At 43.8% G+C, this 26,771-nt stretch overlaps 1 protein-coding gene and 1 long non-coding RNA gene across 6 annotated transcripts; both read left to right on the plus strand.

The window, feature by feature from the left end:
• The first annotated feature begins 7,528 nt into the window (after positions 1–7,528).
• On the plus strand, positions 7,529–12,286 carry LOC110538924 (paired box protein Pax-6). Of its 4 annotated transcripts, none has more exons than XM_036937967.2 (8): positions 7,529–7,897; positions 9,342–9,490; positions 9,927–10,094; positions 10,255–10,337; positions 10,552–10,708; positions 10,817–10,887; positions 11,107–11,248; positions 11,388–12,286. In XM_036937967.2, the coding sequence occupies exons 2-8, from the start codon at positions 9,403–9,405 to the stop codon at positions 11,453–11,455; spliced, it is 777 nt and encodes a 258-aa protein (XP_036793862.1). In that variant the 5' UTR covers positions 7,529–7,897; positions 9,342–9,402; the 3' UTR covers positions 11,456–12,286. The 4 variants fall into 4 exon arrangements, with proteins under 4 accessions (XP_036793862.1, XP_036793861.1, XP_090049094.1 ...); XM_036937966.2 differs by having other exon boundaries at positions 7,553–7,897; positions 9,339–9,490; XM_090192968.1 differs by having other exon boundaries at positions 7,756–7,897; positions 9,342–9,467.
• A 10,513-nt stretch (positions 12,287–22,799) lies between these two features.
• On the plus strand, positions 22,800–26,485 carry LOC118937692 (uncharacterized). 2 transcript variants are annotated; one of them, XR_005035059.2, is made up of 3 exons: positions 22,800–23,133; positions 23,913–24,030; positions 24,260–26,485. It is a non-coding gene; the product is annotated as an uncharacterized LOC118937692 (long non-coding RNA). The 2 variants fall into 2 exon arrangements; XR_005035060.2 differs by having other exon boundaries at positions 22,856–23,445.
• Positions 26,486–26,771: the final 286 nt, after the last annotated feature.

Here is a 26,771-nt window from a genome sequence, read left to right on the forward strand (position 1 = left end):
GTCATTGGAATTGTTGTTATTTACTTAATTGTGTTATTCAGGCCTACTTCATTTGGTTATTAAAGGTGAATAGCTTTTTTTCTATTTTGATGTTAAGGCTATAAAACAGTCATAAATAATTCATTGTGCCAAATTGTGACGTAAATGTGCGTACTATGTACTGGTGCATCAAAATACAGTGGGACAGTTTTACAGGCTTTTCCAATGGATGAAAGAGATCCAGGCTACTGTCCAAACACTTAACGACACCTTATCCCCTCTGCCCTCAAATTAAGTGGACACTTCTGATGACATTTCATCACGTCTGACGAGTATACACTTGCAGGGCAAGGGAGGAAGGAAGGAATTATTGTTAAATGGACTACCATTGGCCGGAAATTCGTCACTCGTTCATCCCGAGATGATTGTGTTTTCAGCCACTGGTAGTTTGTGGGTGTTTTATATGGCTACAGTCAATTATGAGTGCATGTCTATATTAAATATATAATTAATAATATATACCAATTGTATGATAGCTAGCAAATGAATTAGCTAACTACCATTAGCCTGCCTAGCTGGAACTTCTGAAGAAGGAAAATGTTTTATTTCTACAATTTCCAAAAGATAACCAAACAAAAACATATTTTTCTTTACGTAGCAGCAAAATTTCACACTTATTTGCATTCCTTTTTACTTACACTTGTATCTTGACTTCTCCATTGATGTTGTTTTTAAGTTTTCGCTGACTTTTCTTAGCGAATGCGCAATCGTCGCAAATTGAATTATGGGGAGTTTCTAAAAACTAGGGCTGAGGGGCTTACGTTGCAAACTTCCCTTGCTTGGCTAATCATTTGGACCACCCTCCAAGATGGCGTTGGGGATTCCCCCAAGGGCATAAGGCGAGGGTAAGTGGATGAGGGTGTGTTTTTGAAGTCTTTGGACCGCAACCCCAGTCTACATTTAGGACCCCCTGTAGGTTAGGCAGGGCTCTGGTACTTGTAGTACTATGCCCTGTAAATATTTTCTTGTTGTACTGTTATTAGTAATGTTAAGATGGCGCCGGAGAACAAGGCTGATATTTTAATTATTCCTAACCAATCATGTTTTTTAGTTTGTTTCTTTGCGTTGTTTGTAACTTATTTTGTACATAATGTTGCTAATACGGTCTCTTATGACCGAAAATAACTTCTGGGCATCAGAAGTGCGATTACTCACCACGGACTGGCAGAATCCTTTTTTTCCTTTAATGAGTCCGAAAAGCCCGACATTAATGATATACTGCTCTCCCGGGAACAGGCCCAGATCCCGTCATTTGTACGAAGAGACGGCACAGAAAAAGGGGCCTTAGAATTGGTAGGCAATCGAATAAATCCTTCCTTTCATTCTGCTAGCAAACATGCAATCTTTGGAAAATAAAATTGACGACCTATGCGGAAGATTAAACTATTCCTCTGACACCGCCAGGACCTCTATACCAGGCGGTGTCAGAGGAAGGCCCTAAAAATTGTCAAAGACTCCAGCCACCCTAGTCATAGACTGTTCTCTCTGCTACCGCACAGCAAGCAATACCGGAGCACCAAGTCTAGGTCATAGAGGCTTCTTAACAGCTTCTACCCCCAAGCCATAAGACTCCTGAACATCTAATCAAATGGCCACCCAGACTATTTGCATTGCTCCCCCCCCCCCCCACACCGCTGCTACTCTGTTGTTTTCGTCTATGCATAGTCACTTTAATAACTCTACCTACATGTACATATTACATCAACTAACCGGTGCCCCCGTACATTGACTCTGTACCGGTACCGCCGTGTATAGTCTCGCTATTGTTATTTTACTGCTGCTCTTTAATAACGTGTTACTTTTTACTTTCTTATTCATTTTTTAAAAACTGCATTGTTGGTTAGGGGCTCGTAAGTAAGTATTTCACTGTAATGTGTGAATACCTGTTGTATTCAGCGCATGTGACTAATAAAATAAGATTTTGATTCGATTGGATTATTACTGAGTGAATTCAGTAAAAGTGGGACTCTTTTTGCATTTACGCCTCCTGTAACCTCTTCAGAGATCTATCTAACATATTAGCCCAATACATGATACATTTCTGAAATCCTCAGATGTTTCCTAATCACACACAATTGAATTGAATTGTCATTGGGGTACAATTGGGACTATAATAATGGTGTCCTAGTTATTTTAGTCTGCTGTCCCAGTCTACCAAATGAAAATATGCTTTTGACTCACTGTACACAAATGGGTGTGTCATCCCTCCTGTCAATATGATATCAACACAGTTTTTTCTGTGATTAGGAAACTTCTTGAGGATTTCAGAAATGTATCGTGTTGAGCTAATATTTTGGATAGATGTCAAAAGAGGTTATAGCAGACGGAAATACAAAAAGTGTCGCACTTATTCCGAATTGATCCTACTTAATTGTGTTATTTAGGCCTACTTCATTGTATTATTTGCGCAATTGTGTAATTTACTTCATTTGTCCTTCCTTGAGATTTTCTCATAAACCCATAGAAATAGAAAGACCTTCTCACAACATTCTGGGAATGGAACCGATTCGCTATCTTAGTTAACAGGAATCCATTAGTTCTCAGTGTTGGACTCCTCAGTCAGGACAATGGTTGACAGCAGGTGTTGCTGTTATTGGATAGTTTTACACAGGATGTTGCTGAACGACACAGTTGAGACTTTCTCATCCCCTCCTCTAACCATACCTTTTTATTATGTCCTCTCTCTCTCTCTTTCCCTCTAATTCAAACTAGTTCTCTCGGTTTCTTTCTCCTTTCTCTTGCTATCTCCCTATCTCACACATACCCTGTCTGCCTCTTTTTCCTCCGCTCGGTTTCATTCTCTCTTCTGTCTTTCCCTTTCTGTCTCTCTCTCTCCCTCTCTTTCTCTTTTGGTCTCCTCTCTCGCTCCTCTCTTCCCTCGCCTAAGGCAGTGTGTCTAGTTCCATGGAGCAATTGAAGGTGACAGGGGCAGTGAGAGAGGAGGGGAGAGGGAGGGATGGAGGGAGGACGTGCCACAGTGCCTGGGGGCACACAACAGCAAAGAGATGGAGAGAGGAGGAAGAGAGAGAGAGGAAAGAAGGAAAGACAAAAGCAAGGAAGAGGAGGGGAAGAGTGAATTGAGTGGGGGAAATTGACATAAAGTGAGAGAGATGGATATAGAAATGAATATTTCATAATCAATGTAGCCCCTCCCCTTTTATGGAAATTCACAGAGTTAATAGAGTCACGAAAGGGAAAAGGACACACACACACAGACACACAACCGCACGCACACGTAAGCTCGTGTGTTTTGTTTTAAGGACTTGATATTAATTTGTCCCGGCATGGTTGCTATGGTGACCTCCATCCCCCTCCCCCCAGCAGTGAAAAAGAGAGAGAGGGAGAGAGAGCGAGAGAGGGTGACAGGGATGAACTAACAAGAGACTGAAAAAATGTGCCCTAAAGCTGCACGCATATTCAAGTAACACACAAACACACACGCATACACATATACAGTACACACACTCAGGGCCGGCTCTAGCCTTTTGGGCCCCCCCAACTCACGGGCAAAAGTGATTAACAAAATCAACGGTGGCCCCCTGGAGGTCAGGGCCCCTGGGCAAGTGCCCTGTGTGACTAGTCGGTATTTGGCCATGATTCCTACAAGTTTAGATACTTTTGTCTTGCCAGTTATGTGGACACCCATTCAAATTAGTGGATTTGGCAATTTCAGCCACACCTGTTGCTGACAGGTGTATAAAATCGAGCACACCGCCATGCAATCTCCATAGACAAACATTGGCAGTAGAATGGCCTTACTGAAGAGCTCAGTGACTTTCAACATGACACCCTCTTAGGATGACACCTAACCAACAAGTCAGTTCGTCAAATTTCTGCCCTGCTAGAGCTGCCCCAGTTAACTGTAAGTGTTGTTATTGTGGAAACGTCTAGGCGCAACAAAAACTCAGCTGCGAAGTGGTAGACAGATTGTGCTTCCAGCTTTGTTGCAATAGTTTGAGGAAGGCCCTTTCCTGTTTCTGCATGACAATTCCCTGTGCACAAAGCAAGGTCCATACAGAAATGGTTTGTCGAGATCGATATGGAAGAACTTGACTGGCCTGCAGAGCCCTGACCTCAACCCCATCAAACATCTTTTGGAAGAATTGGAATGACTGTGAGGCAGGCCTAATCGCCCAACATCAGTGCCCAACCTCACCAATGCTCTTGTGGCTGAATGGAATCAAGTCCTTGAGGAATGCTACAACATCTAGTGGAAAGTCTTCCCAGAGTAACATTGGCTGTTATAGCAGCAAAGGAGGGACCAACTCCATATTAATGCCCATGATTTTGAAATTAAATGTTCAACGGGCAGGTGTCCACATACATTGGGTCATGTAGTGTATATACTGAACAAAAATATAAACATAACATGCAACAATTTCTAAGATTTTACTGAGTTACAGTTCATATAAGTAAATCGGTCAATTGATCCCGCTGGTGAAGAAGCCGGATGTGGAGGTCCTAGGCTGGCGTGGTTACACGTCGTTTGCGGTTGCGAGGTCGGTTGTGAGTACGGCCAAATTCTATAAAACGATGTTGGAGGCGGCCAGCATCCCGGAGTCACCTCTTCACTGTTGACTTTGAGACTGGTGTTTTGTGGGTACTATTTAATGAAGCTGCCAGTTGAGGACTTGTGAGGCGTCTGTTTCTCAAACTACGTAGACACTCTAATGTACTTGTCCTCTTGCTCAGTTGTGCATCCCACTCCTCCCACTCCTCTTTCTATTCTGGTTAAAGCCAGTTTGCGCTGCACACAGTGTTGTATGAGATCTTCAGTTTCTTGGCAATTTCTCACATGGAATGGCCTTCCTTTCTCAGAACAAGAATAGACTAACGAGTTTCAGAAGAAAGTCATTTGTTTCATGCCATTTTGAGCCTGTAATTGAACCCACAAATGCTAATTCTCCAGATACTCAACTCGTCTAAAGAAGGGCAGTTTTATTGCTTCTTTAATCAGAACAATAGTTTTCAGTTGTGCTACCATAATTGCAAAAGGGTTTTCTAATGATCAATTAGCCTTTTAAAAGTACAAACTTGGATTAGCTAACACAACATGCCATTGGAACACAGGAGTGATGGTTGCTGATAATGGGCCTCTGTCCGCCTATGTAGATATTCCATAAAAAATCTGCCATTTCCAACTACAGTAGTCATTTACAACATTAACAATGTATACACTGTATTTCTTATCAATTTGTTGTTATTTTAAATGGAGAAAAAATATACGCTACTTTCGAAAACAAGGACATTTCTAAGTGACCACAAACTTTTTTATATATATATTTAGGGGAGTTGGGGGCCCCCTATTGGCTTGGGGCCCTAAGTGATTGCTTATGCAGTTTATGCCTGGAGCCTGCCCTGCACACACTTGTGCATACAGGCAGACACACAAGATACAGTGTACATGTATGCCCATAAACCCACTCATACAAAGACAGGATGCATAGAAACATCTAAAACACATTTATAGAGATATCTTATATTCTTGCTTCATTGTTTCTGGGGAAAAAAATCCCTTCTTTTTTATGTCATCTATCTCTTACCTCAGATGATTCTCTGTAGCCAGCGACAGAGAGAGAATGACAGAGAGAGAGGAAGTTTAGACGGGAGGGAGGGAAGGAAAGAAGGGAGGGAGCGAGAGAGAGAGAGAGCGCAGAGTTTTGTCAACCGGAAATAAAACATGTTGGCACCCTCCTTCTCCTCCACCTCCCCCCTCCTCCCATCTCTCTCTCCCTGTCTCTCGCTCTCTCTTCCTCATGCCCTCCCTGTCCCCCTTTCTTCTTCTTCTTCTGATCTTATAGTCATACTTAAGTCTTCTTGTTTATTCTCTAGTCTTTATAATAATAACATGAGCTTCCTCGTTCCATTCTCTCTCTGTGTTCTTGAAGTAGTGGTGCACTTCTGTTAAGGTTTGAGTCAGTTGTATTTCAATTCAATCAATTCGGGTGATTAGAACATTTTAATTCAAGACGTGAAAACTCATCCTCATTGAAAGTAAATTTAGGCACTTCCTGAATTAAAATGCAATTGACATTAACGTTGTGTGTTACGAAAATCATCCAATCCAGTCTACCTCCCAAAAAGTATCTGTTTGTAGTGTAGTTTTTAGAATATCAGGCAAAGGTGTTGTATTATGACTGTAAAACATAGTGAGCTCTCTAATTGTATTCAATTAACCTTTATTTAACTAAGCAAGTCAGTTAAGAACTTAAGAACAAATTCTTATTTACAAATGACGGCCAAAACCTAACCCGGACGACGCTGGACCAATTGTATGCCGCCCTATGGGACTCCCAATCACGGACGGTTGTGATACAGCCTGGAATCGAACCAGGGTCTGTAGTGATGCCTCTAGCACTGAGATGCAGTGCCTTAGACTGCTGTGCCACTCAGGAGCCCAAAACATCAGCAGACACCAAATAAGACTAAAGATAGATAACTGGGATTTGAGTAATAGAGTTCTCCTCAATAAATTGCCACTATATTATATTACAGATATATTACCCCACAGGACTCAACATTAGTTTGCTCAAACTGTAGATGCATTCTCTCTTCTCATTTTTGTAGTGTCAAGGACTCTCTAGTTCTCTGGGCTAATCCAATGAAATATGCAAATGTGGTGTCACGAGTGACAAAGTGCAGTCAGAGAGAAACCAAGCCAAACATTCCGTAGCACGCGTATTTGGCAGCTTGTACTGTGTAGAGTGTGTGTATGTGGGGAGGGGCCTCACGTCGTAGTCTGTAAGGATAGCGACTGACCAAGTTGGTGCGTGACGGTGTCACTGGTGTGTGAGGGTGTCACTGGTGTGTGTGTGTGTGTGTGTGTGTGTGTGTAAAAAAACAAGTACTGTGTATGGAAGTGTATACCTCAAAGTGTTTGTACTATGGCTATAACTGTGTGTTCCTAGAATGCAACCCTTTGTTTCATATTTGCAAATGTAAATGTATGCAGTTTCTCCAGCCAGAACTGGGCCAGTGGTCTCTCTCCCCCTGTCCTCTGTATCCGAAAGGTCAGAGTTTCTCTCTACAGTCCAAACCCGTTGGAACACTATAAGGCCAAACACATTTCAGTTTTAAAGCTTTACCTACGGTGTTCTTATGAATGGCTTTATACGCCTGTATTAAATAGGTTGTTATTCATAGACCGTTTATATATCATTTGTTATATATTTATTAACAAGTACATACCGGTGCATGTCTAACAACATTCAGTACAAGGACATGTAACCTCATAGATCATGAGTAATATGGCTTTTACATAAAATGGGTACACTATGGATTAATGTTTGGAAGCCGCCCTTCAAATAAAGTGTCAATAGGCCTTGTTTTGAAATTGATATAGGTGATCGTCATCCTCCCTTCATCCTTCACCCTCCCTTCACGTTTCTTTCATTCTCTCCATACCTTTACCAGCCCTCCCTCCATCTTCCCCTCGTCTCTCTCTCTCTCGCGCTCTCTCTCCATCACCCCTTTTCCTGGCATTAAGTCCAGACCTGACACTGACACTGAGTCTGTGTGTCATCCTTCTCTTCCTCCCTCCCTCCTCCTTCTCTCTCCCTCTCTATCCATCGCTCCGAGGACCAGAGTGCCTGCAGACTTGTTTCTCTCTCCCTGGCCCACTCCCCCCTCCCTCGCCTCCTCTCTTTCGCTCTGTCTAACTCTCTCCATCTCTACTCTGGCTCGCCTCCCTGCTCTCTCTTTCTCTTTGCACACACAGTCAACAAAAGCGAGGTCAGAGGAGAGGGATGAGGGTATAACGAAAGAGAGGAAGAGGAGGAAGAGCGAAACCTTGGAAGCAGTGGAAAGACTAGAGAAACATCAAGTTTGGAAAACCATTGGCATCCTCTCTCTTGAGGAGGTGAGTGTCCTTTCACTAAACTTGTCAACCAACATCAATGTTGGGGGAAAGAGAGACAGACACAGACAGAGACCAAATAAGAGAACAAGGCAAATTTGAACGAAACAAATAGGAACTATTTATGGCAGACAGTGAGAGGTATAGCAAAAGTACCAACTGGACTAAAGAGAGGGTGGATCCACACGGAACCGCACAGAATCAAGACAACTTGACCTTTGACTCGAGGTAGAGATACAGAAAGGCACTGTGAGGCAAACAGGTAGAGATACACCCCGCTAGCAAGGTCCATGAATATATGGCCAGAGAACTAGCTCTCACTCACTGATGCCTCAGGGTTTCTCCACTTCTTCTGTAATGTATAACCTTTCCCCACTTTTACTTGGTATGTTTTCCAGCTAAAGGTCTGCTAATAACGATTTATGAAATCTGCCTGTCCGGTGTCTTATGCTTATAACCGGTATGACTCTATGCTGGTTACGATACCTGGTTGTAGTCATAGTTGGGAGTCAGTGCACAGCATACTCACAGATTTTGAATAAAAGGACAAGGCAGGATTTATTTATGCTATTCCAGTCTCAATCATGATCACTGATTAACGGATCCATGAATCAACTGTAAACTGTGGAGTGAGGTGTATAGTGTTAGAGCATATCTTGCCCCACAAACAAGATAATGTGTGTCCAGTGTTGTGAGTTGTTAGTCTCTTCCATCCTTGCTGTATTAGGGCCTATTGTTGCGTGTTATTCCGAAGTCCATTGACTGTTTAGTTGCTCTATTTCTCTATCATCATGTGTCATTCGAGTGTAGTTACAGTGTTGTGAGTATTTCTGCCCCATTTCTCTGTATGCCAGTATCACTGTCATACGTAGTCAGTGTGTATTTTTGTATGTACTTTTGTCCCCCCCTTTCAGTGCACCATATTAATGTGAAGTTAGCTTTAAGGTTAGAGTAATGTGGTGTTGTGAGTGTGCTCCCCCCTTCTCCGTGTATTACAGGTGTAGCTAGTGTTGTGTGTAATTCTGCTCCCCTGTATCACTAGTACAGCTTTAGTGTTGTGCATACGTATTTCCGCTCCCCTTCTGTCTGTTTGTGTATAATAATGTGTGTAATGTTACTTCTACATTGTGACTGTGTATCATTAGTGTAGTTTGTATCTGGGGTTGTGTTCTGCCTGTGTGGTTAATGGTAGCTGACAGTGTTACTCTCTCCTCCCATGCGTGTGTGTATAGTCAGTGTCAGAGTGGAGGGGATGTAGCTCCTAATTACTGAGTGTGTTTGTAATGAACTCCCGTGTGTCGCCGTGGTAGGCTAATGCACAAGCTTGTGTCTGTCTGTCTGTCTGTCTGTCTGTCTGTCTGTCTGTCTGTCTGTCTGTCTCTCCAAACCCGATCACTTATTTCCTTTACCTTTCTCTCCTCTTCCTCCCCCCTCTGTCTTCCAGTAGTTCTGATCTGTGTTCTTATTGGAGGAGAGAAGTAAGAGGTCAGAGGTGAAGGGGAAGTGTTATGTGTGAGAAACTCAGCATGCTGAATCTACAGAACACCTCCAGCTGGACTGGGCCAAACAACTGGTACCATCAACCAACACAGCACGGTACAGATAGGAAACAGAGGTGGTGTGTGTGTGTGTGTGTGTGTGTGTGTGTGTGTGTGTGTGTGTGTGTGTGTGTGTGTGACTCGTGGAGTCAGCTTAGGGTGAGCTGGAGAATCTTCCACATGACTGAGCAGAAACAGTGTGCCAACAGCTACAAAACACACACACACACACACACACACACACACACACACACACACACACACACACACACACACACACACACACACACACACACACACACACTCAGTGACAGAGTGCACAAACACAAAACAGTGAAATGCATACGTACATGTGGAGATATGGAGGATGCATAAACGCTTGTTACACTCAGGCAGACAGTAACTGGTGGACACACAAACACACACATTTCACCAAGAAAAGAGCTTCAATTATCCTTCTGTTCTAGAACAATCTCTCTCCCCCTTTCCATTAGATGGCTGTGTGGTGGATGATGTGAGCGTGCGGATGGTGGGAGGAGGAGAAGGAGTGCAAAGAGAGAGGGATGAGGTAGAGGACGCCCAGCATCACCTCCAGCTGAAGAGAAAGCTCCAGAGGAATCGCACCAGTTTCACCCAGGAGCAAATTGATGCGCTGGAGAAAGGTCTAACCCCAGCCCCAGGCTTCAGTTGAGGCCTGTGGAGATTAAATTAAATTACAGTAATAAACATTAAGGAAAAGCTTAGTTTAATGCCATGGGCATGTGTGTGTGTGTTAATGTGAACCATTGTGGGCTTCTTGACAAATTTTTCTCCACATCACAGAGTTTGAACGGACACATTACCCAGATGTCTTTGCCAGAGAGAGATTGGCAGCTAAAATCGACCTTCCAGAGGCTCGCATTCAGGTAACCAACCGTTCACTCTGTCTGTCTGTTTAAACCTCTTCTCTTTATTCTTATCCTTTACTCCCCTTAGTGGTCAGATTAGAGTATGGCTGCTACCAAAGTAGTACCTGAGCTGTTCTCAAACCAGTCCTCTGGGACCACCAGTTTTCACATATTTGTTATATTCCAACACAAACACACCTGAATGGTTACAGGTTGGTTGATTGATTGACAGGTGTGGTTTTCCAATCGGCGAGCTAAATGGAGGAGGGAGGAGAAGTTACGCAATCAGAAGCGGTCAGGGGGCGGGACTTCCTGTTCTCAGGCACATGCCCCCCTCAGCACCTCCTTCAACACAGGTGTCTATCACTCTCACCATGGTAACAGCTCAGGTAAGAAACCATTTTTTTCCCAATATGTTTGTAGGTGTACAAGTGTGTGTGTGTGTATTTTTGTATATAATATTATTTTAAAACATATTTCTGTGTTTCTTGATGAAGCCTCGATGCACAGTCGCAGTGACAACTCTCTCTCAAGCTACGGCTCTCTCTCAGTCTTCTCCAATATGCAGGTAAATTCAACAAATGTTTATTTTTTATTGTGCTATGAACTCCGTGGCGTCCATTGACTATTAGTCCTTCATTTTGAACCAAAACTTTTACTGAATCTTTGTTCTGTCTCATCAATCTTATCACTGGTTAACAATCTTCTCTCTTTTCTCTTCCTGCCTGTCCTGTTACTGTCCCTCTCTCCTCTTCTCTTTGCTCTCTCTCTCTCTCTCTCTCTCCAGTCGTTGCCCCCCCAGTCCACTCCCTCTTACCCCTGCATGCTCCCTCCCTCCCCCTCTCCTCCCCCCCTGCCCCGGAAGTTTGACTCCCTCTCTTACCCCTCTCCTCACCTACCTCCCCCTCACTCTGCCAGCTCCAACACAGGTGAGTCTCTGCAGCATGTGTGCATGTGTGTCTGTGAAGATCTAGTATTTAGTTTAGGTACCACTTTGCTAACTCATCCTTCTTCGCTTTGTCTTTCTCTCTTTGTCTCTCTCTCTGTCTGTCTTTGTCTCTCTCCCAGGATATCTCTCTCCTGGTGTGTCGGGTAGTGAGCAGGACTTAGGTCAGTACTGGACCAGACTCCAGTGAGAATAACACAGTTACGGCATGACACTAGACCACCACCAGACCTGCCAGTATCTGAAGATCCACCTATTCTCTGTGACAGACTAAGATACCCAAACACCCAATCCGTTACAATCCAAAGCGATTACAATCAGTCGTTCTAATAATGACAAAACGACCAAAAAAAGTATCAATGACCTACCACAGCCAATAACAATCATGGATGGCCTTGGAACCACCAATGACAATCTAGTATGGGCCTGAAGCAGCCACTGACAATCAAGTATTGCTACTGGACTATTAATTACAATTAAGCTTGATCTCAGCGCACCAGGCAATCAAATGATGAACTGAAACTGGATCCCAGCAGATTCACTCACTCCTTCACTCACTCACTCATTCCTTTTGATGTTTGTTCAGATCAAACAAGACAATCAAGCGTTGAAATGAAATCACCAATCATAGTCAAGCATGGATTTCATTTAACCAATGACAGTCGAGCAGGGATTAATGCAACCAATGACCTAGGAGAGTATAAGACAATCAAAAACAAATACTAGTGAATAAGGACGTTACTGTGATGCCATATTTTTGTCCTCTCTCCATTCCTTTCTGTCAATCTGACTTTTGCAATCTTACCCCTTTTAAAATCCCTTCCCTCATCTGTACATTTAGCACTGTGTGTGTGCGTGCGTGCGTGCGTGCGTGTGTGTACGTGCAGACATGAGTGAGTGTTTGTATGTGTGTAGCTGCATTTTGTGTATGTGTGTGTCTTTAAACTGCTAATCATTTTAGTGTACTCCCTTTTTGTGAAACTGTTTGAACTAAGAATAAAATTCTAAATGTGAAACTAAACAATGCCTGTTATTTAACCGTCATTTATCATTAATAAGAGGCCTAGCTTGATTCATGTAAGAGTTGGAATGTGCATTGCTTATATTTTGAAATAAGTGAATTTACACCACATATACTGTACAAACAGGGAAATAATGTCTGGAAAGGGGGGAATCCTGAGGTGGCTTTCTTTCTGAACACAAAAAGACTTTGGCTAATTTAAATGTGAGAATATTTACCAAATCGTCAGTAACATATTGATCTATGTAAGTGAACCACCCCTCAGAATCGTCTGGTGGCGCTTGTCTATTATATGGCCTTCAGAGCTTTTGTTTATTTCTCACTCTGTCACTGAGCAGGAGCATTTCCTGCCTATGTGACTGTGGATTTCCTGTTTTTGTTACTCACATCACCACACCCACTGTAAATAATGCCCTGACTGACTGACAAACCAATTCTCACGGGGACATGAAACGCACTCGTACAAACTTGCAAATGCGCACACACGCACGCACACACACACACACACACACACACACACACACACACACACACACACGTATGCCGTATACAGTTCTTGTAATCTTGATAATCACAATCAACACAAACACTCAGTTACAGCCTGCCCATATAAGGTCCTATATGCTAACACAATTATTTATGTGTTTCCGTGGCAATGTTTAAATGAGTGTAATTAGGAGCAGAGTTAACGAGGTGTGGAGATTCCGAGAGGATGTTGCACGCAAGACACTCTTAACCCCTGCTCAAACAATCACATCACCACTATCCCCTATGGACTGACTCTACCTCCTAACCCACCCAACCCATCAACTCAACTTCTATAAGAGAGCACTTATCTACTGTCTGTCTTTGAACATGGCCCTCCCTCTATCACTTCATCTTTCCCATCCCGCTTTCTACTCCCTTCTTCTTGGTCTTGCCCACTCAACACCTCTCTCTCTCTCTCTCCAGCTAAACTTGACCTCACTTCAAACCACTTTCAACTTTGAACATACACTCTTGGACTTCACAAGGGTCACAGTATGTGTATGTATTCACTCTCTTGTGACATTTCCAGTGGACAGGAAGAGTTTCCTTGGTGTAAAAGAGCACTGCTGCTTACCAGGTTTTAGAGCGAGTTCAGTCAAAGTAATCAAAGAAGCATACATCATCTACCCTTTTACTGTATGATGGTAACAAACACAATCCACCAAGAGTTGTATTTCATGGGTGAATTTTCAACATTGACATCTATCTCTCTTTTCACCCCCTCCTTCCTCCTCTCACTCATTATCTCTCTCGCTCTCACTCTCTCATTATCCCCCCCAGCTTCCTGTCACAGAGGAAGTGCCTCACCCTGCTGGCTGGCTCCCCATTGGTTCTCAGATGAACAGTGATTTGGGGGGAGATAGGGAGGGAAGGACAGGGGGATAGATAGAGGGAGCGGGAGACGTAGAGAGGGAGAAGGGTACGAGACAGGGCATTGGGCAGGCAGGAAGATGAGCACCAGAATAAATTAAAGGAGCGAAAGAGAGAGAGGACTACTTAATGTGTTCAACATGACGGCAAGGAAATGGCTTTGAAGGCGTAAGCGGTAAGAAGAGCGCTACAAGAAGCAAGTCAGGAAACTGTCCATGCAGAGACTTTAGAAAACAGAAAGAGAGGGAGAGAGAGAGTTAGTGAAAAAGAGATGGGCTGGCAGGAGAGAGACCTCCATAATGTGTTTGTTAATTCTAATGTATCAATGCTGTGGCATTTATTTTTATGTTCTGCTCAGTATTCTTTTGAATGTACCTTGTTTATGTGCTTTTGTTTGTAACTCATATAATCCGCAGGTGGTCAGATGTGTTTCTATAATTTCAGATGGAGCATGGTCTTATCAGCAGTGTTTTCACTCTTCCTTCAATCATGTCTGTCATGCAGTACACTTTTTTTATTCTCTCTCTCTCTCTCTCTCTCTCTCGTCCCTTCAACTATCCTCTCTCCTTTCCTCCTCTCTCTCTGTACATTGTCTGTGTTCAACCATTCTCTCGCCTTTCCTCTCTTTTTCGTGCTTTTCTTTCTCTCTCCCTCTCACTCTCTCAGTACAGTCTCTCCCAATCCTTGTACCAGTGTCTGATTTTAAGCTGACGCTGGGCATGGTTTGGGGGGGGCCGTGCTGAGGATTCTGCAACAAGTTGTGCGTGTGTGTTTGGGTGTTGAGGGGTCTTTTTGTGCATTAGACCGCTGTGCCACTCGGGAGACGCAATAAATTGCTTTTTGTGGTAACCTTTAGAATTTGTTAAATATTCATCTGACCTCACAATGATTCCATGCCATTGTTGTTAGATACAAGTCATGTATTTATTGATGCAGTACACAGCCTGTACAGGTTACTAATAAATAGTATGATACATAATGAAAATCTGTGCAGTTTGTAGATGTTTTTTTAATGACTTTTTCATACTTTATATCCTAAGATTGAACTAAATCCAATAAAAAGTTTTAAAATGTGGATTGATCTTTGAATGCAATGTAAAGAGCTGAGAAACACTCTTTTCACGCCACTTAGATACAGCTATGACTAGAAGTGACCTTTTCCTAGCAGATTAGGAGAATTTATGCATCATATTAGGATAATTAACATAGCAGGTTTGGAGAATTAGATTAAGGTTAGGAAAAGGAGTAGGGTTAGGTTTAGCGAAAATCACTTTTGGCCTTAGCTCTATTGAAGTGCTGTGAAAAAAGTGTGTAGCTTAGGGGTTCCCAAACTCTTATGGGCCATGACCCCATTTTGATATAGAAAAATTCTTAGGGCCCCAGAGCACTGACGGTGATATCAAGACAACTGGGAACTCTGAAAAATTTGAGGTCAAATCATGACGCCAGTGAACATCAGGTCAGAAAGTCAGAGCTCTAGAAAGAGGCCAGAGTTCCCGAGTTGGAATGACCGTTCAAAATGATTTTTCCCAGTCGGAGATTGTTTTTTCCCCGAGATTCCAGTTGTCTTGAACACACTGAAGTCAGAGATTTCCGAGTTCCCAGTTCTTTTGTATGCGGCATTATTGCTCAGAGGGAGACGGCAGGGTATTCCCTTTGAGACAGGAACACAAACTCCTCCACAGTGACCCGTGAAATCATTCGGTCACATGACAGCTCAATCAGTTGAATGACTTCACTTACCCGCATGTCAACTGAGCCAAATGGAGGTGAGCAGTGAGTGATCACTCGTGTGGGACACTTATAATGCTGTTTTCTGTTAGAAACATGCACAGCCGAGGGAAAGGGGCATGGTTAGCTTTTGAAAGACTCCAATAAGAATTATTTCCTCTGAATCGGTCGCTTGGTTTTTGTATTTCCGCTGCATGCTTGCAAGTACCGTATGTCATTTACATAGGAAAGATTTTATTTTCATTACCCAGAAAGTCAACCAGTTTTTTTTTGCATCCATTGTGAAAGGCAACAGTTCCTCTCTCAATGCGAAAAATCTTTCCAACACTCACCCTCGATAACCTCCAAGCCTCATTGTGAAATTGTTTTTCAAACAGGCGTGCGTGCAGTTGATGTGGTTTGATGTAGCTAACAATCGAAGTTGCCTGCTGCAGTATATCTCCCTGAAGTTCTGTGCGCAGCTCTTTTGCCACCAGCTGTGTATTATACAATGCCTCCATATGGCAGAAGGAGACACATTCATAAGTAGAGCGCAGAGAGGCCTGCCCCTGTTCCCTGATAGATGAAGCCCCATCTATGCCAAAGCCCACATTTCCATCCCGTGGAATATGGTTTTCGTCAATATAGCCACGCAGCACACATCAACTGTGCCGTTTCATACTCGGGAATTGTGAGACAGAACAATATGTCCTCATGAATAACATCCCCCGACATGTACAGTAAACAAAAGTCAATGCATGGGCATAAACTGGGGAGTTTGAGTCCTTCCATCAGAGTTTCCTCTTGATTGCTAGTAATAGCATAAATGATTTGTTCAACAGTTTTCTCTGACAAAGGTATTGATGTGAGTTTCTGTGCCTCTGCCTCCCCACACATTGTTTTCACCACATCAATTGCAGCCGGTAATATCAGAGTCTCTGCAATAGTGTGTGGTTTCATAGCGTAGCGGGCCTAGTCATTCACCGTGGGAATGACTGAAGTGCAACGGTAAATGCGGCCTTCTCCCACGATCTAAGGGCTCTCTCTGGTTGAATTGTATCTTTTAGATTTGAATAATTATCATTTAGATTTTTAAGCTTAAACACATCACAATGATTTTGGAAATTCTCCTGCAACCCCATTTTTATATCAGGCGACCCCACGCAGTGTCGCGACCCCTTGTTTGGGAACCGCTGGTGTAGCTGTATCGAAGTGACATGAAAAGAGCTTCCACTCTTTTTTTTTATTTTTCTGAGAGCAGACATCTTTTATGTCCAAGCCGTTGTTTTATGTCCAAGCCGCTGTTGAGCAAAGGGAGCTGAAGAGATGGTGATGGATGCTCCGCAGACTGTGGAGATTCAGAATGTTGTTCAACAGCTGATATGCTGATTGTGAAGAAGGTGGATTTTATGGTGTTTATTGCACATGCGGTTAATTATACTGCACAAACTAACAAAAAGTCAAAGAAACTGGACATAATAGCATCTGCCGAAACATTGCAAATAATACTGTCCGAAGATGCTCTTCCTTCTCAGGCCCCAGAGCAGGTAGTGATTGGTGTTGGCAGTTGAATCTGAATAAAGGAGTACATTGAGTTTTGTTTAGTTAATTTAGTTTAGTTTTATTTTGTTCATTATTTGGGCTGATATACAGCCAAAACAGCAGGTGGCGGAATGCACTTATATCTTTTGTTTGCGAACCGCAGTAATGTCAAAGAAGACCCCGTACAATAGGTGGTGGCAATACACCAATAGGTGTAGTCTGCCATAAAACTTTAAAGAAGAAGAAAAAGAAGAGAGCGGACATGCGCAGATGTTACGTTTGGTAGAAGCGGTAATGATGCTTGAACCTCATGGCGGTGGAAATAAGAATGAATGGACGTTGGTCCAGAAGAATGGAAAAGTAGCAAAATTGGGAAATAATTGGGAAATAATGTGTAGTTCTGATAATACACCATTGTATCTTGTAGGAGCAATTTTTTTGTGGAAAAAAAATGATATACCCGTCACGAGATGGATTGGTAGATAAGTGGGTGGTGGGGCTGGTGTTATCATGTTATCATCATCATATACTGTCTGCCTATCTATGTGAGAGACACCAACTCTGTCTCGACCTTTAAGTCTTTATTGTAGAGTCATCTCTTCAGTTGGTCATATGACTGAGTGTAGTCTGGCCCAGGGGTGTGAAGGTGAACGGAAAGGCACTGGAGCAACGAACCGCCCTTGCTGTCTCTGCCTGGCCGGTTCCCCTCTCTCCACCGGGATTCTCTGCCTCTAACCCTATTACGGGTTCTGAGTCACTGGCTTACTGGTGCTCTTCCATCCCGCCCCTAGGAGGGGTGCGTCACTTGAGTGGGTTGAGTCACTGACGTGATCTTCCTGTCCAGGTTCGTGCCGTGGGGGGGGATCTTTGTGGGTTATACTCAGCCTTGTCTCAGGGTAGTAAGTTGGTGATTTGTAGATATCCCTTTAGTGGTGTGGGGGTTGTGTTTTGGCAAAGTGGGTGGGGTTATATCCTGCTTGGTTGGCCCTGTAGTCAGACGGGGCCACAGTGTCTCCTGACCCTTCCTGTCTCAGCCGCCAGTATTTATGCTGCAATAGTTTGTGTCGGGGCGCTAGGGTCAGTCTTATGTCTGGAGTATTTCTCCTGTCTTATCCGGTGTCCTGTGGGAATTTAAGTATGCTCCATCTAATTCTGTCTCTCTCCCTCTCCCTCCCCTCCCGGAGGACCTGAGCCCTGGGACCATGCCTCAGGACTACCTGGCCTGATGACTTGCTGTCCCCAGTCCACTTGGTCATGCTGCTGCTCCAGTTTCAACTGTTCTGCCTGCGTCTATGGAACCCTGACCTGTTCACCGGACGTGCTGCCATGTCCCGCACCTGCTGTCTCTAACTCTGATTGATCGGCTATGAAAAGCCAACTGACATTTACTCCTGAGGTGCTGACCTGTTGCACCCTCTACATCCACTTATTATTATTTGACCCTGTTGGTCATCTATGAGCGTTTGAACATCTTGGCCACGTACTGCTATAATCTCAACCCCGGAACAGCCAGAAGAGGACTGGCCACCCCTCAGAGCCTGGTTCCTCTAGGTTTCTTCCTAGGTTCCTGCCTTTCTAGGGAGTTTATCCTAGCCACCGTGCTTCATTGCTTGCTGTTTGGGGTTTTAGGCTGCGTTTCTGTATAGCACTTTGTGACATCGGCTGATGTAAAAAGGGCTTATAAATACATTTGATTGATTGATTGATCATATGCGCCTGCAGCGAGTTAGCTAATCAGACAGGTAGCTGGGGATGGGCTATCATTTCCTTTAAAAGCGCTGTCTTTTGTGTTGTTCGGTGCTGGGAGTTGATCAGAGAATGTCTCTCCATGGGAATCGAGTCCCAATGCAAGTGTCCATTTCGTGCGCCTCCCGAGTGGCGCAGCGGTCTAAGGCACTACATCGCTACAGATTTGGGTTCAATCTCAGGCTGTGTCACAACTGGCCGTGACCGGGAGTCCCATAGGGCGGCACACAATTAGCCCAGCGTCATCCAGGTTAGGAGAGGGTTTGGCTGGGGTGGTGACTCCTTGCCTCCTTACTAGTGACTCCTTGTGGCGGGCCGGGCACCTGCAGGCTGAATTTGGTCGTCAGTTGAACAGTGTTTTCTCCGGCACATTTGTGTAGCTGGCTTCCGGGTTAAGAAGGCGGGTGTTAAGAGGCTGTGACTCGACCTTCGCCTCTCCCGAGCCCGTTGGGGAGTTGCAGCGATGAGATGAGATCATATTTGGATCCCAATTGGATATCATGAAATAGGGGAGAAAAAGGAGGTAAAGATTGGGTGTTTGCACTGGACCAGTGTCTGTGGGACAAGAAGTCTTACCAGCTAATTCGAGTGAGGAAGTGGGAGGCTGTGCTGACCACGAACTGAGACTGGAGCTGATTGGTGATCCGAGAGCAGAGGACCGAGAGAGGCATTGGTAAAACGCAAATCTAGGAGATTTAGCTCTGCTAAGTAAGGGACGTGTTTCTTCCTGCGATCCTCTTACACTACTTTCTCTCTCTGGGCTGTTTCGCCACGCCACTGAAAACCACTATCGTTGGCAGGTTTCTCTGCCGTCTGTCTCCCTCTCGTTCAGCACCGGAGGCGGGGCCATCGGAGAAGTCGCCGAGCAGTGTCAGCCTGGGAGCATTCCAGGACATCGCTAGATGGAGATCTTTACTATTTTATTGTTGTGGGGATATGGTTCTCATCGGGCCCGAGAAATCCAGAACCTATCTCCACCCTGTATGTTTTCTTGTCTGTCTTTCTCCCTCCATATTTTGTCCTTTAGAGGGGTTGGCAGAGTAGAGCAGGGCCAGGGGAGGGTTCCATATTGTGTGCAGCACCAGAGTAAGATTGTAGTGCCTTTCACCATATTGTTTTCAGTGTCTTCCCTTAGAATAACTATCTTGTTGCGGTGCCACATCAGAATAATTCCGTGTGCAGTGGAGTGAGATTTGTAGTGCCTTTCACCATATTGTTGCAGTGCCATATCAGAATAATGCAGTGTATCACTTTTACATGCCCGATATTTACCTGAGGAGGTAAAGGGGAGGGTCTATTGTGTCGACACAGTCCTGGAAATCGTACAATCTGCTGTGGGAGGTGGGGTACAATCCATATTAACCTATGAATTGAAAATAAAACTTTCCTGTCCTGGTCTTCTGTTTTGGGGTTGTGTGCCTGAGAACATTAAATCCTGTGTTGGATGGAGTTATAAGGGGTTCACACTAAACTGTGACATGCCGACTTGTGGAACCCGTTCAAAACATCCAAAATTATGGAGAAAGCATTGGGTAAAGTAGAATCAGTGAAGATCACAAGAAGTAGGCTTGTTCTGGTTTCTGCGGATCAGAAAAAATATATGTTGGATATCAATTGAGCTGATGGATATTATGTATCATGATTTGCGCTATGGCGCAGGGCACCTCTCAATTGAGAAATGTCTGGAGTCTCGGATAATGCTGACATTACTCTATTAATGAACATTCCAGGAGTGGTTGATGCGCGTAGGATGAATCGTATGGTTAATAGCAGGAAGGAGAAGTGTTGTCTGTTCTAGTGTTTTTTTGAGTCTTGCCCTACTCTAGTGCAGCTACGATATGTGTACTATTCTGTCAGAGCTTTTGTAAACCGACTTTACAATGTTATTGCTGTAAAATATTTGGACATGTAAGAAGTATCTGCAGACGAGAGAAGCTGAAATGTGGAAAAAATCACAATGAAGGAGATTTTGCATTTTTAGTAGAAGAGAATAGCCATGGAGCAAAATATTGTAACTGTGGTGAAGAGCACGAAGTGCAATCCTTGGAGAGCCCTATAAGGGTGAGAGGTTGCCAAAATCAAGGCAGGAGATTCTCTCCTATGTGGAGGCTGTCAAAAGGGTAGAAAGATCAAGTATCTCTGAAGGTCCGGTGGTAGTGAAAACCCATAGGCCTACACTGCAGTCTGAGTATCACCAGCTCCCTATGCAACTGGGTCCTGGACTTTCTGGTGTGTGGTCCCCAGTTGGTGAAGGTAGGCAATATTACCTCCTCAACACAGCGGCCTCACAAGGGTGCATCCTCAGTCCCCTTCTGTAATTACTGTATATCCACAACTGCGTGGCCAAGTTCGCTATAGTCATGACAGCAGTAGGCCTAATTACCAACAACGATGAGAGGGTCTACAGAGAGGAGGAAGGCACTCTGACGGCGTGGTGCCAGGTAAACAGCCTCACTCTCAACATCCGCAAAATAAAGGAGATAAATTGTGGACTCCAGGAGGAACCAAGCTGGGCACGCCCCCATCTTCATCAACAGAACCGCCGTGGAGACGGTCAAAAACGTCAAGTTTCTCAGCATACACATCTCCGAAGAGCTGAAATGGTCAAGTCACACAGATCCGAGGTGAAGGCGGCATGACAGTGACACAACCTCAGGAGGCTGAAGAAATTTGGTCTGTCCCCGAGGGACCTTGGTGTTCTACAGGAGCACCATCGAAAGCATACTGTTGGGCTGCATCACAGCCTGGTACGGCAACTCCACCACCACTGACCGCAAGGTTTTACAGAGGGCAGTATGCTCAACCAAATGCATCATTAGGTGCACACTGCCTGTCCTCCTGGACACCAACAACACCAGGTGTCCTAGAAAATAAATAAGGTGTTTGCCATACTCCTAACTACCGGTACCCAAAACTATCACAAGGGTATTGTGATTACAAGGGTAATCACAACAGCAATACCATTACCCTAAACAAATATTGGTTCAGTCACCAGTTTAAGTTGAGAGTAGGGGTATCCATGGTATTTTCCAATTATGTCCCTATTTTACAAGTCCAAAAAAAGAGAACCTTACATAATGTTGCCAAACAAAGACTCAACAAACTTACCTGAGACTCCCTGTCTCTGCCAGTCTGTCCCTGCCTATCTGTCCCCAGCTCTGCTGTCTGTGTGCCATCTGTTGTCTGATCTGCCAAATGACATCATTATGCAACATTCCATTAGCATTTCACTTCTTCTTATTAACATTTTATCAACTAGTCTTTGCGATATTAGGCTACTACTAATGGTTCTTAATTTGCGTTTTGGTGTACTGAAAAATGCTCTGATGACCGTCCTCTTCTTCCATTTTTCTACCTGGCTGGCGACACACACACACATACAGTGTGCAGGTTATTTACAGTAGGATATGGGTTCCTATCATCTAGTATCATTCCACAATGGGCTTCGATCTGCAAGCTAGTCAGCTAGCAAATGTGAAACGGATTGCAGTGGCAAGGGTTGACAGCTGAGTTCACCATTTACACAACGTAAGCTGCAACCTTTTAATTGTAATAAAGTTTATGTTTTCAATTTATATTGCCTGGCTTCCCACAATAGATTAATTTGTAGAGCTAGCGAGCACCAATTCCGTTTCTGAGGTGTTTGTTATAATCTTTGCTATCGTCAGTTACCTCCAAGATCGGCGCACAAGGTGCTTCAAAGTCCCCTAGAGACAATTTAGCTTTTGCAACGTGACCATTAAAGATATTTTAGACAATGGTAGAAGAGAGTGTAGTTCTGTTCAGTTTGGAATTCAGTGTATCATAGGGACTTAAAAGCAATACAGCATGATCTTGGAATACACTGACGATAGCAAAGATTCCATTTTTGACGACGTCACATAAATGAAATAGGTACTAGCTAGCTTGCTAACTAATGTTTGCTCGCTAGCTCTGCAAATTCAGCTATTGTGTGTGTGAACCATGCCAACCTAAAACGTAATCGCTATGGTGCAATTGACTGGATTAACCTCATGTTAGCTACGTGCTTCAAGTGCCTTTCAACCGGTGTACACAAACACCCTGCCAGTTAAGGAATGCAACATTGTATTGCTAGCTTCTCTCATTGACTCGAATTGAAACTATGGAACGCCGTTTGGGTCTTAAGGCACGTGGTCAAAACGCGATCTTTTTAATGCTACGTGTATAAAGTAAACAGGCGCAGGCGTTACCCACACGTCAAATAAGCTCGTCCAAATATGCTTGCAGGCTTTTCAACATGTGCAAAATAAACGTCTGCAAGCGGTCCTGCACACTTCAAGTTAACGCCAACAGCTGCTAAATATACACCTGCACACGCTAACTTAACGAGTTCCTTTAATATGCTAATTTCCCTAGCTCCTCATTTCAACCAGATTTCAGTTTGAAGGAACTTCCTTTTCCACTGCAAGCAGAGTTTGAACCTTTACAAGGTAACGGTTTTGTCTTTGAAATTTGTTGTTACTGAATCGTAAAGTTTATCAGCTAGTTTACAGTGGAAGGATCTGTTTCTCATCACTGGCAATACAATTCAGCTAACATTAATCTAGCACCAGGATCAGCAGTACTTAGCATCAGCTAAGTCATATTTTGCTAGCTAATTTAGCTAACCGTAGCTTCGAACGGTCATACTACTAGCAGCAGTGAATGGCACCGTCATGTGTTTTATTAAAAGCCCTGCTGAAAAAAAACATGTAAACTACAACAGCCACGGAAACACATTGGACTGTGTTAATACTATCAAGGTAAATTAATTTACATACTAGCAAGATTGTTGCTTGCATGCAGGGCCAGGCATACATAGACTAGTCAACGGACATGTTCAAAATCCTGGTAGTTCTCGATTTTTGGACTATTGTCTTTATTTTGCTTGTTTTTGAGTTACGTTTTTAGCCCAACGCCTTGTATTTAAGCAAAACAACTTAAGGTAGGCAACATCTTCAGCCTGACTGGCTTTCATTTAAATGCTAGCGTTAGCTGCGCTAGCTTGCGATTAGCATGAAGACAGAAAAGCTCACACAAAGCAAATTTGGCTAGTGACAACCTTAAACCTTTTTTTTTTTAACATCGAACGTTACATGTCAGCTTTCGAACAAAGTAGACTTTAATGTGCACGTTCCCTTTTCAAATATATTCCATCGAAGCTTATTAGGGTAAAATAACTTCAGGCATATACCCAGTACTGCTTTATTTTCACAATTGTCTCTTGCAGAAGGGAACCATGAAGAGGATATTGGAGTGGGCAAGGGGGGGGGGGGGGGGGGGGCTGATAAAGCACCAGAGAAGACCTGATTCATCAAGTATCAATTGGCATGCATGCACAAGACAAGGTATACAACATTAAGCCCAATCAAATATACAATGTTATTAAAACATGTATCCTAATTTACAGTCAAGCAACGTTTGTCAGTTGTGTTAATGTTATGAACAACAATCAATGGTTCTTGGAGTCAATGAATCAATTGAAAGTGACTACAATTACACATTTTAAAACTGTGCCAGTAAAGAAAGTAATCTGCTCTTATGGTTCTGTTTCCATTTTTTCCAATCTGACGTCAGGCAAAATGTCTTCAGCCACCATAGGAAGGAGAGCCGCTTCTTACCGTCTCCACTGCAGCCCAGTCGATAACGATAAAAAAAACTGGAACAATAGATTGTGCTACACTATGTACAACTCCAGTTCGCCTATTGTCCCAACAAATGACAGTGGTGATAGGACAAGTCTCAGCATAAGCAAAACAAAGTAGATGGTGATACTTGACCATTCTCCTATCTACTGTACATGAAGATGATCAGCAGCTTCAAGTTCCTGGGCACCCTGATATCCTTTTCTGCCCTCAGTTACTTCACTCAAAGTGTCACGATCGTCGTAATAACATTTGGACCAAAGCGCAGCGTGATATGGGTTCCACATGTTTATTGAATGAAATGCACAAAAAACAAAGAACGAACGAAATGCGAAGTAAATGAAGTGCTCACAGGCAACTACACATAAACAAGATCCCACAAAACAGTGGGATGACTGCCTAAATACACTGCTAAAAAAAATAAAGGGAACACTAAAATAACACATCCTGGATCTGAATGAATGAAATATTATTATTAAATACTTTTCTTTACATAGTTGAATGTGCTGACAACAAAATCACACATTATCAATGGAAATCAAATTGATCAACCCATGGAGGTCTGGATTTGGAGTCACACTCAACATTAAAGTGGAAAACCACACTATAGGCTGATCCAACTTTGTAATGTCCTTAAAACAAGTCAAAATGAGGCTCAGTGTGTGTGGCCTCCACGTGCCTGTATGACCTCCCTACAATGCCTGAGCATGCTCCTGATGAGGTCTCCTCCCAGACCTGGACTAAAGCATCCGACATGATGTCCCAGATGTGCTCAATTGGATTCAGGTCTGGGGAACGGGCGGGCCAGTCCATAGCATCAATGCCTTCCTCTTGCAGGAACTGCTGACACACTCCAGCCACATGAGGTCTAGCATTGTCTTGCATTAGGAGGAACCCAGGGCCAACCGCAGCAGCATATGGTCTCACAAGGGGTCTGAGGATCTCATCTCGGTACCTAATGGCAGTCAGGCTACCTCTGGCGAGCACATGGAGGGCTGTGCGGCCCCCCAAAGAAATGCCACCACACACCATGACTGACCCACCGCCAAACCAGTCATGCTGGAGGATGTTGCAGGCAGCAGAACGTTCTCCACAGCGTCTCCAGACTCTGTCACGTGCTCAGTGTGAACCTTTTTTCATCTGTGAAGTGCACAGGGCGCCAGTGGCGAATTTGCCAATCTTGGTGTTCTCTGGCAAATGCCAAACGTCCTGCACGGTGTTGGGCTGTAAGCACAACCCCCACCTGTGGACGTCGGGCCCTCATACCACCCTCATGGAGTCTGTTTCTGACCGTTTGAGCAGACACATGCACATTTGTGGCCTGCTGGAGGTCATTTTGCAGGGCTCTGGCAGTGCTCCTCCTTGCACAAAGGCGGAGGTAGCGGTCCTGCTGCTGGGTTGTTGCCCTCCTTCGGCCTTCTCCACGTCTCCTGATAGCGCCTCCATTCTCTGGACACTACACTGACACAGCAAACCTTCTTGCCACAGCTCACATTGATGTGCCATCCTGGATGAGCTGCACTACCTGAGCCACTTGTGTGGGTTGTAGACTCCCGTCTCATGCTCCCACTAGAGTGAAAGCACCGCCAGCATTCAAAAGTGACCAAAACATTAGCCAGGAAGCATAGGAACTGAGAAGTGGTCTGTGGTACCACCTGCAGAACCACTCCTTTATTGGGGGTGTCTTGCTAATTGCCTATAATTTCCACCTGTTGTCCATTTGCACATCAGTGTTGCTTCTTAAGTGGACAGTGTGATTGACTTGGAGTTACATTGTGTTGTTTAAGTGTTCCCTTTATTTTTTTGAGCAGTGTATGATCCCCAATCAGAGACAACGATAAACAGCTGCCTCTGATTGGGAACCATACCAGGCCAACAGAAATAAACAACCTTTATTACCCACCCTAGTCACACCCCGACCTAACCAAAATAGAGAATAAAAAAGCTCTATGGTCAGGGCGTGAAAGTCCCACTTGTGCTTCTCCACTACCCTCAAACTTGCTGCACCACGACCTGTGTACTAACTACAGTGTCTAATTGCCATAACATGCAAATGAAATGTCCATATTTACTGAAAGATTTGTAAGTCCCTTGACATACATGACTTAACTACTTTGAATAATTCTCAGTTTACCCACTAATAAATCATACATTTGTATTCCTGTGTCCGATTGATTATGGTTGTAATGTTTTTGAAAACTTTCACTACAACTTTTTTTTTTTTGCTGATGGGAAAATCCTGTCGGAAACATTCATATCAATTATTTTGGGACACATCAATTAACATTGGCTGCAGTATTCTGAATTCACTAGGTGGTCATGCAATAAATGTTTTGGACAATTCCCCTTAAATCAAATCAAAATGTATGTCACATGCGCCAAATACAACAGGTGTCGAGACCTTAGTGAAATGCTTACTTACAAGCCCTTAACCAACAATACCG

The sequence above is a fragment of the Oncorhynchus mykiss genome, chromosome 12 (assembly GCF_057628025.1).
Source record: "Oncorhynchus mykiss isolate SJ-2025 chromosome 12, ASM5762802v1, whole genome shotgun sequence".
NCBI classification, from domain to species: domain Eukaryota; kingdom Metazoa; phylum Chordata; class Actinopteri; order Salmoniformes; family Salmonidae; genus Oncorhynchus; species Oncorhynchus mykiss.